This window comes from Enhydra lutris, unplaced genomic scaffold, assembly GCF_002288905.1.
Source record: "Enhydra lutris kenyoni isolate GAN:26980312 unplaced genomic scaffold, ASM228890v2 scaffoldscaffold42, whole genome shotgun sequence".
NCBI classification, from domain to species: Eukaryota; Metazoa; Chordata; class Mammalia; order Carnivora; family Mustelidae; genus Enhydra; species Enhydra lutris.
In genome coordinates this window covers 462977-477559 of record NW_019154126.1, presented here as the reverse complement: position 1 = coordinate 477559, position 14583 = coordinate 462977, and the positions used below count along the sequence as shown (strand labels likewise).

Here is a 14583-nt window from a genome sequence, read left to right as displayed (position 1 = left end):
TACCCTAAATGATAGCTTCCCAAATTTCCCACAATTTACCATCTTTTCTCATTAAACGTTCCAATATTTTTATATTTGGGCCTATGCTGTTCACCTTCGTTGTATCTCTTATAGTGGTATGCTCATACTAGATAAGAAGTATTTGTTGAAAGAGCAAGGAAGTGAAATTCATTAAGGCATTAGGTTACCTGGGAATTCATTTATTTATCACATGAACAGGCACTTGTTTTATAGAATTATGGCCAAGAATAATAGTAGTTTGCAAATAAAAAATAAATAATGAAGGATTTGTGAGTTTTCTATGATCATTTTTAGGATTTCGTTCCAGTGGTCCTCTGACAATTTAACTTACACATATTCTGGGCTATCTGGAAACCAAATATTAACAGGAGATTTTGGTGTCTCTGTTTTGTGTCTCTTTTGAGCATGTTACCACTACTTAGTGTAGTATTTTGTGGCAGGTTAATAAGAAAAACTCAGAGGCATCCTTTAAAAATGTAAAAGACTTATTCACCTTAAGTGAAGCTCAAATGACAGTAAGCTACTCTGTCAGAAGAATTCACAGTAGTTTAAAAAAAGAAAAGAGAGAAATGAGTCATAGCATGTAGTAAAATAGGCTGGCTATAGTCTGTACCATATTCCTGTTCTGAGAGGTGTTCAGCTTCGTAAAGCATAATCATTGGTGTTTTATTTTTATTTTTATTTAAAAAAAATTTTTTTTAATTTTATTTATTTATTTCAGAGAGAGAGATCACAATCAGGCAGAGAGGCAGGCAGAGAGAGAGATAGAGGAGGAAGCAGGTTCTCTGCTGAGCAGAGAGCCCGATGCGGGATTCGATCCCAGGACCCTGAGATCATGACCTAAGCCGAAGGCAGAGGCTTAACCCACTGAGCCACCCAGGCGCCCCATCATTGGTGTTTTAAATTAATATATTAAATTTAAATTTTGTTGACTTGATAGTTTTGTTTGTACTTACTTTGTGATTTTGTGGGTGTTTTTTTATAGCTACAAGAAGTGTAATATGAAGAATTTGAACCTAACTTTATATTTGTACATATTTAATAATACATAATGAAAGTAGTTTAAATTAGGAACAGGAGACCTTAAAAAGGTGTTTTTATTTTAATGGATTTTAATGAGGTTTTATACTTTACTCAAGTTTGTGAAAAATGACATTACAAAGCTTTGAGCTTTAGGCCCCAGGACACAGAATATTTACTTTAATGATGTACAGCTATGAAAGTTCACTGTAGGAAAGATGTTTCTGCTGCTGGTAGTGCTCATGGTGCTGAAATACAGAAGAGAGGGATCTTAGGATATTGTTGGAAGATTGGTTGGAGAAAATGGAGAAATCTGAGATAAAACTGGAGCTTTCTTTGCAGTTTTGCTTTTGGCTCTGAATTTGTGAGTTCTCTTTCTTAGTGATTTTTCTCAAATGGCTAAGTGAAATGCAGTGTTTTTGTTTCCAGATTTAAGAGAAGAAAAATGCTAATCAGCACTTCTGTAGACGGTGCAAATCTCTGGTGTGGAATACTGGGAGACCTAAAGTGCTGGTTTTTTGTTTGTTTGTTTGAATTATGTTATGTTAGTCACCATACAGCTCATCATGTTTTTAATGTAGTGTTCCATGATTCATTATTTGTGTATAACACCCAGTGCTCATTACAACACATTCTCTCCTTAATACCTATAACCGGGCAACTCCATCCCCCCGCTCCCCTCCCCTGTGAAACTCTCAGATTGTTTCCTGGAGTCCATAGTCTCTTATGGCTCATCTCCCCCTCTGACTTACCTCCCTTCAGTTTTCCCTTCCTTCTCCTAATGTCCTCTGTGCTATTCCTTATGTTCCACATATGAGTGAGACCATGTGATAATTGACACTCTCTGCTTGACTTATATCACTTAGCATAATCCCCTCCAGTCCCATCCATGTCAGTGCAAATGGTGGGTATTCATCCTTTCTGATGGCTGAATAATAATATTCCATCATATATGTGAACCACATCTTCTTTATCCATTCATCTGTTGAAGGGCATCTCGGCTCTTTCCACAGTTTGGCTATTGGACATTGCTGTTATGAACATTGGGGTGCATGTGCCCCTTCTTTTCACTACATCTGTATCTTTGGGGTAAATACCCAGTAGTGCAATTGCTGGGTCATAGAGTAGCTCTAGTTTTAACTTTTTGAAGAGCCTCCATATTATTTTCCAGAGTGGCTGCACCAGCTTGCATTCCCACCAACAGTGTAAGAGGGTTCCCCTTTCTCCACATCCTCTCCAACACATGTTGTTTCCTGCCTTGTTAATTTTGGCCATTCTAACTGGTATAAGGTGGTATCTCATTGTGGTTTTGATTTGTATTTCCCTGATGGCTGGCTAATGATGTTGAACATTTTCTTCATGTACCTGTTAGCTATTTGTGTGTCTTCTTTGGAGAAATGTCTGTTCATGTCTTCTGCCCATTTTTTGACTTCATTATTTGTTTTTCGGGTGTTGAGTTTGAGAAGTTCTTTATACATCTTGGATACTAGCCTTTTATCTGTAATGTCATTTGCAAATATCTTCTTCCATTCTGTGGGTTGCCTCTTAGTTTTATGGACTGGTTCCTCTGCTGTACAGAAGCTCTTTATCTTATGAAGTCCCAAAAGTTCATTTTTGCTTTTGATTCCCTTGCAAAGCCCTGTTTAAAGTCATTGTAATAGAAGATCAGAGGAAAGATGCTATCCAGCCCCTCGCCCTCCCCCATCCCTTGTCCCACACTGGGAACTAGGAAAAGAAAGAAAGGAGGTGAGGGCTTTGCTTTGAGAAGAGGTACTGGGAGCAGGTGTTATTTTAGAGTCGACTTTTCTACCATGTCCAGAGCAATACTAACTGGAGTTTACTCAATCCACAAATATTTATTGAGCACCTCTATGTGCCACGCATTATGCAGGGAGCTGAAGACAGTGAACAATACAGGGACTTAAGTAAAACTAATACTTGCTGATTCTGTTGTATCGTGTCCCTATCTTCACTTGGTACACTTTAGTTGAATATAAGTGGGCAATGTGAACATTTTTAGTGCACTCTTGATGTTGATTTGTCTAATTTCTGGGATGGGATACAGAATTAGAAATTATAAGGGCTCGGATTAATTTGCTCTTATCTTTCTCTGTTTTTAAGGGGTGTTATGAAAGTTGACATAAATCTTCAGAAAGTGGACATTGACCAATGTTCAAGTGATGGCTGGTTTTCAGGAACTCACAAATGTCACCTTAACAATTCAGAGGTAAGAACCTGAAGATAAAATCCTCTGAAATCAGAAGCTCAGAAATGTATAATTTGAGAATTATATTGTATTTACATGGGTAAGTAAACAAGATGCAGCTTACTGGGAAAGAGAAGTCTCATGCAGTTCTGAATTGTTGCTAAATGAACTGAAAGGGGTAGAAAATTTTGTGCACAATAACTGTTCATTTGGGGACTAAGAGAAAGCTGAAACTTAAAATATGTCCAAAGTTTGCATTAGTCAAAGGCTGACCCTATTCTTCAAAATGGGCTAGAAATTAAAATAACCATGAAGTGAGAAACCCAGGAGGGGTCAACCAGATTATGCATATTTTTATGCAGTATAATGCTTGTTGAAACACTGATGCTGTACATTCAGACATGCTGCCGTCTGTTAGAAAAGTGATAAAGTAAGGCAGGGCAAATTTAAGAACAAAAGAAAACTATTCAGGGACCAGGATAAGAAATATGTGTATTTGTGTATGTTTTTCCAATTTTAATCTCTTATCTGTGCTTGATTTCATGGGACTCTGATTGGTTTAAAAAAATAGTCAAAGAGATCATACTTCTGGAAATAAGACTGTTACTTGTCTTTTGTAGTTTGAAAGAAGAAATGTGATGACATCCTGATTTCATTTTCAATAATCTATCTCTCAGGTCCCAAAACGCTGTGAAACAACTGTACAATAAATCTTCTGATCCTAAATAAATACTTGAACTGTCCCAACTTTGAGTCCATGGATTTGTGAGGAAAGTCAGCTTAATTTATTTAAAATACAGGGGAGATTGCCATAAATATAGTAATTTAAATCTTCAATTTTAATTTTTTGTTCTTGCAAAAGGTGGTTTTATATAGTATATTTTTTCTATCTAATATGATGCTCTTTATTTGTTATTTGTTGTTATTTTATTTTTCTTCCAGCAGAGTTAATAGACAGTGTTACATTAGTTTCAGGTGTACAATATAATGATTCAATACATAGTGCTCTACCACAATATTCTTCAACCTTCCTACCCCCTAAAACCTTTAGAAAACCTCATGACTCCCTACATCTCTCTAAAGCCATCACACATCCCTACAAATATCCCTGTAACACTCACTTCCTTAGTGCCCCCTATACAGTCCTACACATCCCCATATCCCCTCCCACATTTCTGTACATCTCCACAAACCAACCCTCAACACAGCCCTCATTTCCTTCACTACCCCCACCCCCAAATTGGGACTCAGATTATGTAAGTGAAATGTTTTGGTTTTGTCAATTCATAGAAGTTCAAGGTCCTCTTTTTGCTTCCTTTCACTCTTTGTTCTTTTGATTTTGAACTTTCCTGAGTTTCCACTTCCCTTTGGGTGATTCTGGCATTTCTAAAGATACGAATTTCAATCACTGGTCTAGTGAACATCTTTAGCCTGATTATTATCTCTATGCCAATAGCATATAACCATTTAAGTTTGTCTTTTAGCCAGGGTGGAATTTTTTCTGCAGGGGTGTTGTAGTGTAACTATTTCTGTATAGCCTTGTTTCACTGGTGCTCCTGGGTGGTTGGAATAGGCAGGCTTTCTACAAGCAAGGCGGGATTCACTTTTCAGTTTGTTACAGTTGCTGCTTGCCTCTAATAATCTTGGTGTATTTGTTTGTTTGTTTATTTGTTTTTCTTACAACACATCTATTTGACTAGACGGTTATATTGCAAGAATCTCTTTATCTTTCTGAGTGATTTATTTTCATTGTACCAGGATTAATTTTCTGGGTGTTGTGTCTTTTTAAAGCTTTGAAATACACTAAATTATTTCAAGATAAAATGTTGTCCTCTGTTCTGGCTAAGAAGGATTACATTGAAATATGTAACATTTTGCATTGTGTATATGAGCATTATATTTATTAGATTCCTATAGGAAAAACTGAGAAAATGTATTCTACAAGACTGACAGTTCAATGAATCTCATTTAAAAATGTTGTCAAAAGGGGATCAGTGATCAAAAATAACATCAATAAACAGTGAATGTACAAAATGCAGATTTTGACTTAGACTCTGCATCTCTCCACTCCCTTCCCTTGCCAGGTGCTAGAATTGGGAGTGGGAGACATAGGTGTCCTGGCTTGGGCCCCAGAGGCCCTTGGTGGGTAGTCCGACTCATACAGGACTGCCATGGAGCTCTTCACACTGTTTTGCTGGGCTTCCTTAAGCTCCTGTAGTTGGTGCTGGTCATTCTAGGCATCTGCAATAATTCCATACCACATCCTCAGTCAAGGGACTAGTAGTGGTCTTTCAGACCTTCCCTGTACCGATGTGAGTTGGAGATGAGGAATTGGCTTCTCTTGACTTTTTTGGTGCTTGGGAAAACAGAAAAATCACCTGGGTATTTCTTATCTCACTGGCCCTCCAGTCACATATTTTCTGTTATGGACCCCAAGGATCCCTGTGTAAACTGGCTTATGTTGGGAAGTCGTTAACGTGACATTTGTAGGGTGTAAGAGCCTATCTTGATGAATATCCATATCGTTAGAAACAGAGATACTCATCATATTTATTGTGGGTTTTATCTTGCCAATGTTTAATACGCTTCTCTTACAAACGCTAGTGGAAGTCACACATTTTAGTTCTATTGAGGCAAACTTTTCACTTTTAAAATGTTTCTGGTGTGTTAAGTTTTTAGCCTTCAGGGTATTGTAAACCAGAACAATGAGTCTGATGTTGGAAATAGGTAAGTGGCATGTGACCGATGACAAAAGCCTCAGGAATATTTTAGAAGGGCATGGAATGATTTGTGAAGAAAATAATTTCTCAGTGAGTTTGGGTCCTTACAGGAACTAGGAAGCCACTTAGTATTTTTTGAAGGGCAAAGTAAAACAGGATCTGAACCAGCATCCTGAACTGGACTGTAGGATAGTTCTGGCTGTTTTTGTAAGTGGTCCGGATCAGTGCAACAGGGACTTGATCATGTTGTCAGTATTCATTTAAATAATTCTTGGCCTATTTTCATATCATTGTTTGTGCTGAGTACACCAAATCCTTTCTGACAGAATAGCTTATTAAAAAACGCTAAAATAAATTGATATTCATTTTTGTTTTAAAGGTTTTCTTTTGCTTTGTTTCCATTATAAGGATTTTTTAAAAATCACTGTTTAAAGTAGGACAGTGACCTTGACATTTTTTGATTATATTCTACTAGTAAAAATGCTCTAAGTATCCATCCATAGTATATGTGTATTTTTAATCTAGAAAATATGAGTTTTTTCTTATATTTATATATTCTATATATTCATTAAACACTTAGGTTGAGATAAAGATAAATAATATTTTAATGTATATTGTGTATTATAAATATTATATCTTTAATGATAACAATAAATTAACTGATTGACAATTATGCTTCATCATTTTTTAAAATCTTAGTTTAATAGTAATGCAATGATTATAGGTCTCTAAGTTCAGTTTATTTTTATACTTTGTTTTAATGTCTGTCATGGTTAAAAATATGCCTCACAAGGATGTGTCATTCCGAATTGAAGAAATAATTTGTTGACTACGTTTGCTAAAGGCAGGGTTCATTCTTCAGTTTTGTACAGGTTTTTGTAAAATTCAGCTGGCAGTCTTTCATCTAACCTGATGTCAGTTGGTCCTTACAAACTATTGGGAAAGCTGGGAATTTTAATATTTTAAAGGGAATAGGTTAAAAAGTCCACTCACGCTTTTGTGAGGAATATTTTAAACAGATTAAGAAATTTTATTTCCAACTTTAAACTATATGGTTAATGAGTATTTATAGTTTCTGGCAACGAAAACCGCATAACGCTGAAAACATTTCCAAATATGCATTTTCAAAATGCTCACTTCAGGTGGCTTTCTATTGGATAGTTAGACTGTCACTTTTACTTTGAAGGAACAGCCTAGATGTACTTTTGAAAATACCTGCTGCACAGGCACTACTGACAACCACTTGTCATCACAGAGCAGGTCAGCAAATTTGGGGCATTTTCTTTTTTTTTAAAGAGTCATGCATAACTAGTCTTTGAGTTTAGAAACAAGGAGTTCCCTTTGAGATAATCGGAAAATCTTTGTGTGGGAAAAGGTTTTCCAGGTCACACACCATGTCGTTTCGAAGAATTGTAAATATTTTACAGTATGAAATAATATACTCTGTAAATCCACTTAAATGGTAACACATTGAAATTTGAGAGTAAATGAAGGAACCAGTTAACCACTGATGATATTGGTACCTGGGAACTCCTAGTTTTCCTTCAGGATACCTCAAGTGACTTACCAGTGTTATGGTCTTATGACATGTGGACTGAGTAAGAGCATTGATGTCTCTCCAAGTCTTAAATTAGTAAAGCTTGATTTCTCATTTTTTAAATAAAAGATGTTAAATATAAATAGAAGTTCTATTTTCTTTTTGTATGCCAATTAACCTCTTTGGTCCTCTGCTTTGGAGACTACTGCTTGAGTTTATCATTGTACTGTTCTTCCTAGAGTCACCTGAGTGATTGTGTTGTCAGCTCAGCCAGGGATTTTATATAGTTCTAAGATAGTTTTCGGATATCTCTGTTTTTTACTACTAGGTGGGAACCCACTTGTAACTCTTTACTACCCCATTGGATCTAAGTTAATTAAGCTCTAAAGATATATTTTTAGAAAGTTAAAAATGTAGGAAAAGGTGTCATTTAGTATGCAAGAAAAGAAATTTAATGCAAAAATCTAAGGAAAGCAGAAGGAGTTAATCACTCTCTTTTGGAAGCTGTCCTATATACAGAGTGTAGCTTACTAATTTCATTGCAATAGGGTTTAAAGTGCTTTTCCAGAAATCTCTTACCGAATTCAATTTGACTGAGTGAAATTGCATAGAAACAGCTATATGTTAGTTCTCATTTTATGGCTGCAATCTCACCAATCATTTCTTTTCTCTTTAATCTTTTCTCTAGAAAGGTTCTGCTTTACAAATATTATTGTTCACCTGTCTCTAGAAGTCTGCTGCTACAATGGTAACTAGCCACATGATGGCTCTTGAAATGTTAAGCAGTTCAAATTAAGCAAAATGAAGAATTCAGGTCCTTCCTAGCCTGGTTTCAAATGAATAGTAGCCACATGTAACCAAGGCTACCGTATTGAACAGTGTAGTGGGCATCTGTGTTTTAGACTACGGTCTGACTTACAGTATAGTAGAAACACATAGATTATTGAAACCTTTCAAATCTCAATTTCCTCTTATAGTAACACTGCTTTCAAATCTACTAAGGGATGTTTAAGGACAAACTTGAAATGAATTTTGGCTTATGCAGGCATTCTTACAATCTACTGTATTATCTCAATTGAAAATAAATGTTGAGAGGGACGCCTGGGTGGCTCAGATGGTTAAATGTCTGCCTTTGGCTCAGGTCATGATCCAGGGGTCCTGGGATCGAGCCCCATCTCTGGCTCCTGGCTCAGTGGGGAGCCTCCATTTCCCTCTCCCTCTGCCTCTCCCCCTGCTCATTCTCTCTCTCTGTCTTTTTCTCAAATGAATAAATAAAATCTTTAAAAAAAAAAAGAAAATAAATATTAAGAAACTTGCAGATTTTTAATGCCATTATTTTACCCTGAAAACTGTAAAAATCTTTCAGTAAATGGAGAAACGTAAATACTGGAAATCTTTTAGATATTTAAATTTATTCTGTATTTGTAGGAAAACTTCTTTCTCCCTTCATGACTAATACAAAATGTGGTTAATGTGAACTCATACTCTCCTGCTAGAATATAGGGCAAAGATCAGGTGTTCATTGGTGCTTTGCAGTACCTGACACATTTGTTGAATTAATGGAGACAACCCACTCTTGCTAGATGGCCTCCCTCTAACATACAGCCATTGCTTTTGATTTCTCCCATTGGAATTGCCCAAAAATAGAGTTAAGATTTTTTTTCTTGCTAGTAGTCATTCATTCAGATATTTGAAGATTGCTGTCAGTCTGCTTCGAAGTCTTCTTTCTCCTGGGCTAAATAGTCCCTGATCTAGTCAAGTATCCTTGCTTTACTAGTTTAACAAAAAAAGGCCATACCACTACTACATGGATTCCCATTTGTTTCTGAAGTTCATAAAGCCCTAACTTGTTTGATTTTGTTACACAGTCCTTTTTTCTTAAATTATTAGAAACTGATCGTATTTTCCAGAGCTTTTCAGTATGCTCCTGAGAGTTATTTGGACTAGATATTCTGGAATTGTTCCCAAAGTAGGGTTACTATTCCCAAATAAGAGTACCAGGGTACCTAAAAAGTCCCTTAAGGGAAATCTGACTTTCTCAGTTACAGAAAGATGTTTTCAGCACCTTGGCCAAGAGTTCAGCAGTGGCCACCGCCATCTTGTGGTTGGGGGAAAGAGAGGGGCAGGGAAGGGACAGGGACAGAGATGAAGAGGGACAAGGGGATAAGGGAATCACTCACTGATAGGAAAATCTAAAACCACTATTGGAATACTGTACATTTTTCCCTTATGCCTAGCTGAAAGCTGGTTTGTATGTTAGGTTCTGGTCAAGTCTTGGACTGCTATTTCGAGCATTGCCTCATGCTGCCCAGTTCTGACTTTAGTCTGTTCACCTCTAAATAAGTATCCTGGGTTTCTCTGTTTGAGGCCCACTTTAAAAGTTTGCTGAACAATTATTCTTATGGATACTTATTATTATAATTAACAAGGCAGATGTTTTCTTTTACATGGGACACATTTTCCAATAGATTAATTCAGATTCATTGTTTTCATTCATTCAATGTATATTTATTAGCAACTGCTATATGCCAAGCACTGTTTTAGTGTCTTGAGATACACTGTGGTGACCAAGACAGAGGAAATCCATAATTTAAAAGAAATCATTCCATTCTAGAGGGAACCAGGGAGCTTAAAAATATGTCAATTGACTTTAACTTTTCTAAATACTAACTTTGCTAAGTGACTAAAATACCATACATTAATTTTTGAGACACAGGAATGAATAATCCCTATCCTCAAAGACAAGTCTTTGCACATCTTTCAGAAGTGCAAGAATTTACCTATTGAATTGGCAAACAGTAAAAAAAAAAATTATAATGCTCAGTGTTGGTGAGGTTTTTGCAAAATAGACATTCTCATGAATTATTGATAGGGATGCAGATTTTTCTCAGACTTTCTGGAAATATGGTAAAAATGTATCACCATTAAGAATTACATTCTTGGGGCACCTAGGTGGCTCAGTTGTCAAGTGCCTGCCTTTGCCTCAGGTCATGATCCCAGGGTCCTGGGATCCAGCCCCACATCGGGCTCCCTGCTCAGCAGGAAACCTGCTTCTCCCTCTCCCTCTGCCCCTGCTTGTGTTTCCTCTCTCACTTTCTCTCTCTCTGTCAAATAAATAAATAAAATCTTAAAAAAAAAAGAAAAAAAAGAATTGCATTCTTCTTTGTCCCATCTGTTCTTTTTCTTTCACTTCTACTTTGAATAAGCTTTATAAGGAAATATTAAAAAACTGGCCTAAGTGTATATGTACTGGATTACTTATTACAGTATTATTTGTTATAATAAAAATTTAGAAATACCTTAAATGTATAATAATACGAATTGGTTAAATAAGTTATGATGTAGGCAAAAAACACAATACTATTTAAAACATCATTCTTCATTTGTTGACATGGAATGATATCTATGATATCTATAATCTATAGTAAGGAAAGTAATGAAGTCCTCCAGGATGGTTTCAGGAATAATAAGAATTTTGGGATAGAGAGAAGTGATATTATGCAAGAAAGTCTTTTTGGAATGTATTAGTAGACAAGTAGAAAACTAGTATGAAGCAGCCAAACTTCTTTCCCCCTGAAAACAATTCCTTTTAATTGTTAAAAAAAATTTAAAATTTTTTTATTAACATATAATGTATTATTAGCCCCAGGGGTACAGGTCTGTGAATCGCCAGGTTTACACTTCACAGCACTCACCATAGCACATACCTTCCCCAATGTCCATAACTCAACCACCCTCTCCCTTCCCCTCTTCCCCCTGGCAACCCTCAGTTTCTTTTGCGAGATTAAGAGTCTCTTATGGTTTGTCTCCCTCCTGATCCCACCTTGTTTCATTTATTCCTTTCCTACCCCCCAAATAATTCCTTTTAATTTTAAGAAGTAAAATTTGTAACTATGGGAATTATGTGCAGAGTGATTTGCATAAGGTAGCTCATTATTTGTAGTAGGTGGGTAGACTGAAAGGGAGAGGGCACATGCAGTCTCAAGGGAAAAAAAAATCTATATTTTCATTGTTCCTGGTACCTCTATGTAGAAGTTTATGGAGCTGGGGAGAGGAGGATGGAGACAGTCAATTTGAAGAATCCCAAGAGGATCTATTAGAAGGTGGCAGATTCATTGTTATATTCAGAGGCTACTTTTTCATTTTTGGCTCACAGGGAGGATTGTCAATGCAAACAATCTCCCCAAATCAAGGGTTACAGTTGGAAGTGGATAAATCCACAGTAAAGACTAATGGATGGGTTTCACTTTTCTGTTGTTTCAACTCAAGATATTTTATCAAAATCTTAAAAATAAAGCTTCTTTTTAATATTAATACCAATAATGGGTGTAACTACTTAGTAGCACTTGCTTTGGGTCAAGAATTGTTCTACATGCTTTGTTCCACATGTTTTATGTGCATTAATTTTATAATCCCCATTTGACCGATGAGACTGGTAGGCCTAGAGAGGTTAAATAACTTGCCTGTAATCAGTTAGTAATGGGCAGAATTGGAATTAGAGGTCAGATTTGTTTGATTCCAGAACATATTTTTTTGAAATTTATTTATTTTCGAGAGCGGGGGAGAGAGAGAGAGAGAGAGAGCATGCATATGAGTTAGCAGGGGGAGGGGCAGAGGGAGAGAGGGAGAGAGAATCTCAAGCTGACTCCTTGCTGAGCACGGAGACCAAAGTGGGCTCTGCGCCACAGCCCTGAGATCATGACCTGAGCGGAAATCAAGAATTGGATGCCTAACCGACTTAGCCACCCAGGCATCCCAGAGCACATTTTTTTTTTTTATATGACTATCTTATATTTCCTGTTATTTTCTAGGAAACATATAATGGGATAAATCTACTTTGGTTTAGGAGTGAGCATGTACGGGGAGTTTTAGATTCCAAAGCACATTTAATTTTGGGAATTGGGTAGCTGAGATGATGGGATATTGTCCTGTGTTGGTGTCGCTTTAGACATGGTATAGAGGCATTGCATTAAGTAACAACTGTAAAAATGTCGCATCTCTCACACTGAAAAGAGGAATTAAGCTTAGGCTTTGGATTTGTGTTTTAAGTCTAAAGCTATACATAGGAAGTGATTAAATGGACTGATGTTAACAGTGAATCTTGTAGCAGTTTGTTGTAGGGCCTTGTGCTGGTCAGAAAGTTCATCAGTTCTTTGCAAAATAATATAGGTGGCGAATAAGAATAACAAATACATCAGAAGTTAAAAATCAGAGACTAGAAGGATTTTGCTGAGTTGGGGAAATGGACATCTCTATCAATGAAAGTTAATAGGAACAAAGGAAAGATCCTGAATACGAGCACAAAAATCTATCTTTTCAAACACAGAAAGAATAAAATGGTTTATTTGTAGCACATGCAAACAATAATATTTGAGAGAACAGTTGAAAGTTCAGTATGGGTCCGTAATATGGTTTGGCTGTGCAACAGCAAGAGCAAAAGCCAGTCTTAGTTGTAGGTCTTTCTTGAGATGTCGAGAGGTTCACATCTCACTGGATTCTAAACTTAACAGAAAACACCTCGAACAGTGTGACGAGGAATATAGAAATTGAGTGATAGTACTAGTAAGGGCTTTGAAACATTGTTTTTTGAAGACTCACAGAAATTAAAGATGTTTTTCCAGGGAGGAGAATGATCTGACAACTGTTTTCAAACATGAAAGTAGCTATTATGTGACTATGTTTTTTTTCTGAAAGGAGCCAGGGGCTAGGCTGTGACTTACCAGTAAGCCAGTAGGAACAACAGAAGGCTCTGTTTAGCTCAGTGTAAGTGGAATGTTTTAACAATCAGAGTCGTTCAAAAATTGAGAATATATAGGGGTGCCTGGGTGGCTTTGTTGTTAGGCATCTGCCTTAGGCTCAAATCGTGGTCCCCTGGGATTGATGGCTCCCTGCTTGGCGGGGAGCCTGCTTCTCCCTCTCCCACTCCCCCTGCTTGTATTCCCTCTCTTGCTGTCTCTCTCTCTGTCAAATAAATAAAATCTTGAAAAAGAGAAAAAAAGAAAATCACAGAAATTTTAAAAATATTGAAATACATATATTTTAAAATATGAAATTATAAATATGAATGTTGGAGTTTAATCACACAGGGCCAAGATGACCCCTTGATGAGAATGCTATAGGCTTTAGTATTTTCAACAGTGAAAGGTACCACTTGACAAAATTTTGCAGGGCTCATGAAAATTTCATGCAGCATAACTGTATAGTTGGACTTGATGCCTCTTAAGCTTGTCTGTAGCCCTAAGGTTTTATACTCCGAGTATATTGTAAAGGAAGACACTAAAAGCTGCTTCCATCTAAAAACTCTGATTTTCCTTGCATTGATAATGCCCTGAACACTCACACTGCCTGTGGTTGTGGCTGAGATTTCCCAAACCCGAGATTTTCTGATTTTTCTCTGTGAGAAAGGTAGAGCAAACTACTATTCATCATTGCCACCTTCACCTGAGCTGGCTTATAGGATTCGATTTCCAATTACTCATTAAGCACTTTGGGCATGGTGATTCGGGACTAATAATTTTGAATGAAGTGAGAAGGAAAAGCCAAAAGATGTTTAGCTAACATTGGATTGTTGATCCAGGACAATCTGAGCAGAAAGGAGGCAGTACAGGGGAGTGTCATTAATTTTTCTTTAAGCTAATTTGCTTCCTTTACTTATGAAGGAATCAGATACCTTAGAGTAGGAGATAAAGCTGTTTTTTTTTTCAGCTGTGACAGGGTCGTGATCTTTGGTTATCTGCTCCTGAATAACACTCTTTTGTATAATGCCATGTTATTGGATTATATCATCAACCTTGAACCTGTTGACCTAAGGTTGGGACCTCTGAAGTCTATGAATTATAATGTACAAAGGGCAGTGCTACTGTCTATTCAAGGTGAATGGACTCTCAGATAGATCTGTCTATACCTGTCCCTCTATCTACATCATTTACCTATTTATCTGAGATAAACCATTAAGTCTTGATTTATAGGTTTCTGGTTTATGAACTTTATGCACTACATAAAATGTTTTTCTAAAAAAAAAGATGAAACTCTTACAAGATCTTACTCACGAGTGCTGTAGGTACAGTCACTTTTGTTCA

The 14583-nt window shown here is 36.7% G+C and overlaps 1 protein-coding gene across 1 annotated transcript in view; it reads left to right on the top strand.

Moving 5' to 3' along the window:
• LOC111155597 (G protein-coupled receptor 158) overlaps positions 1 to 14583 on the top strand; it is a 413796-nt gene that overhangs the window by 28539 nt on the left and 370674 nt on the right. The window contains exon 2 of the mRNA XM_022515856.1: positions 3163 to 3268. Coding sequence (XP_022371564.1) covers positions 3163 to 3268 — 106 coding nt within the window. The remainder of the gene's footprint in view (positions 1 to 3162; positions 3269 to 14583) is intronic.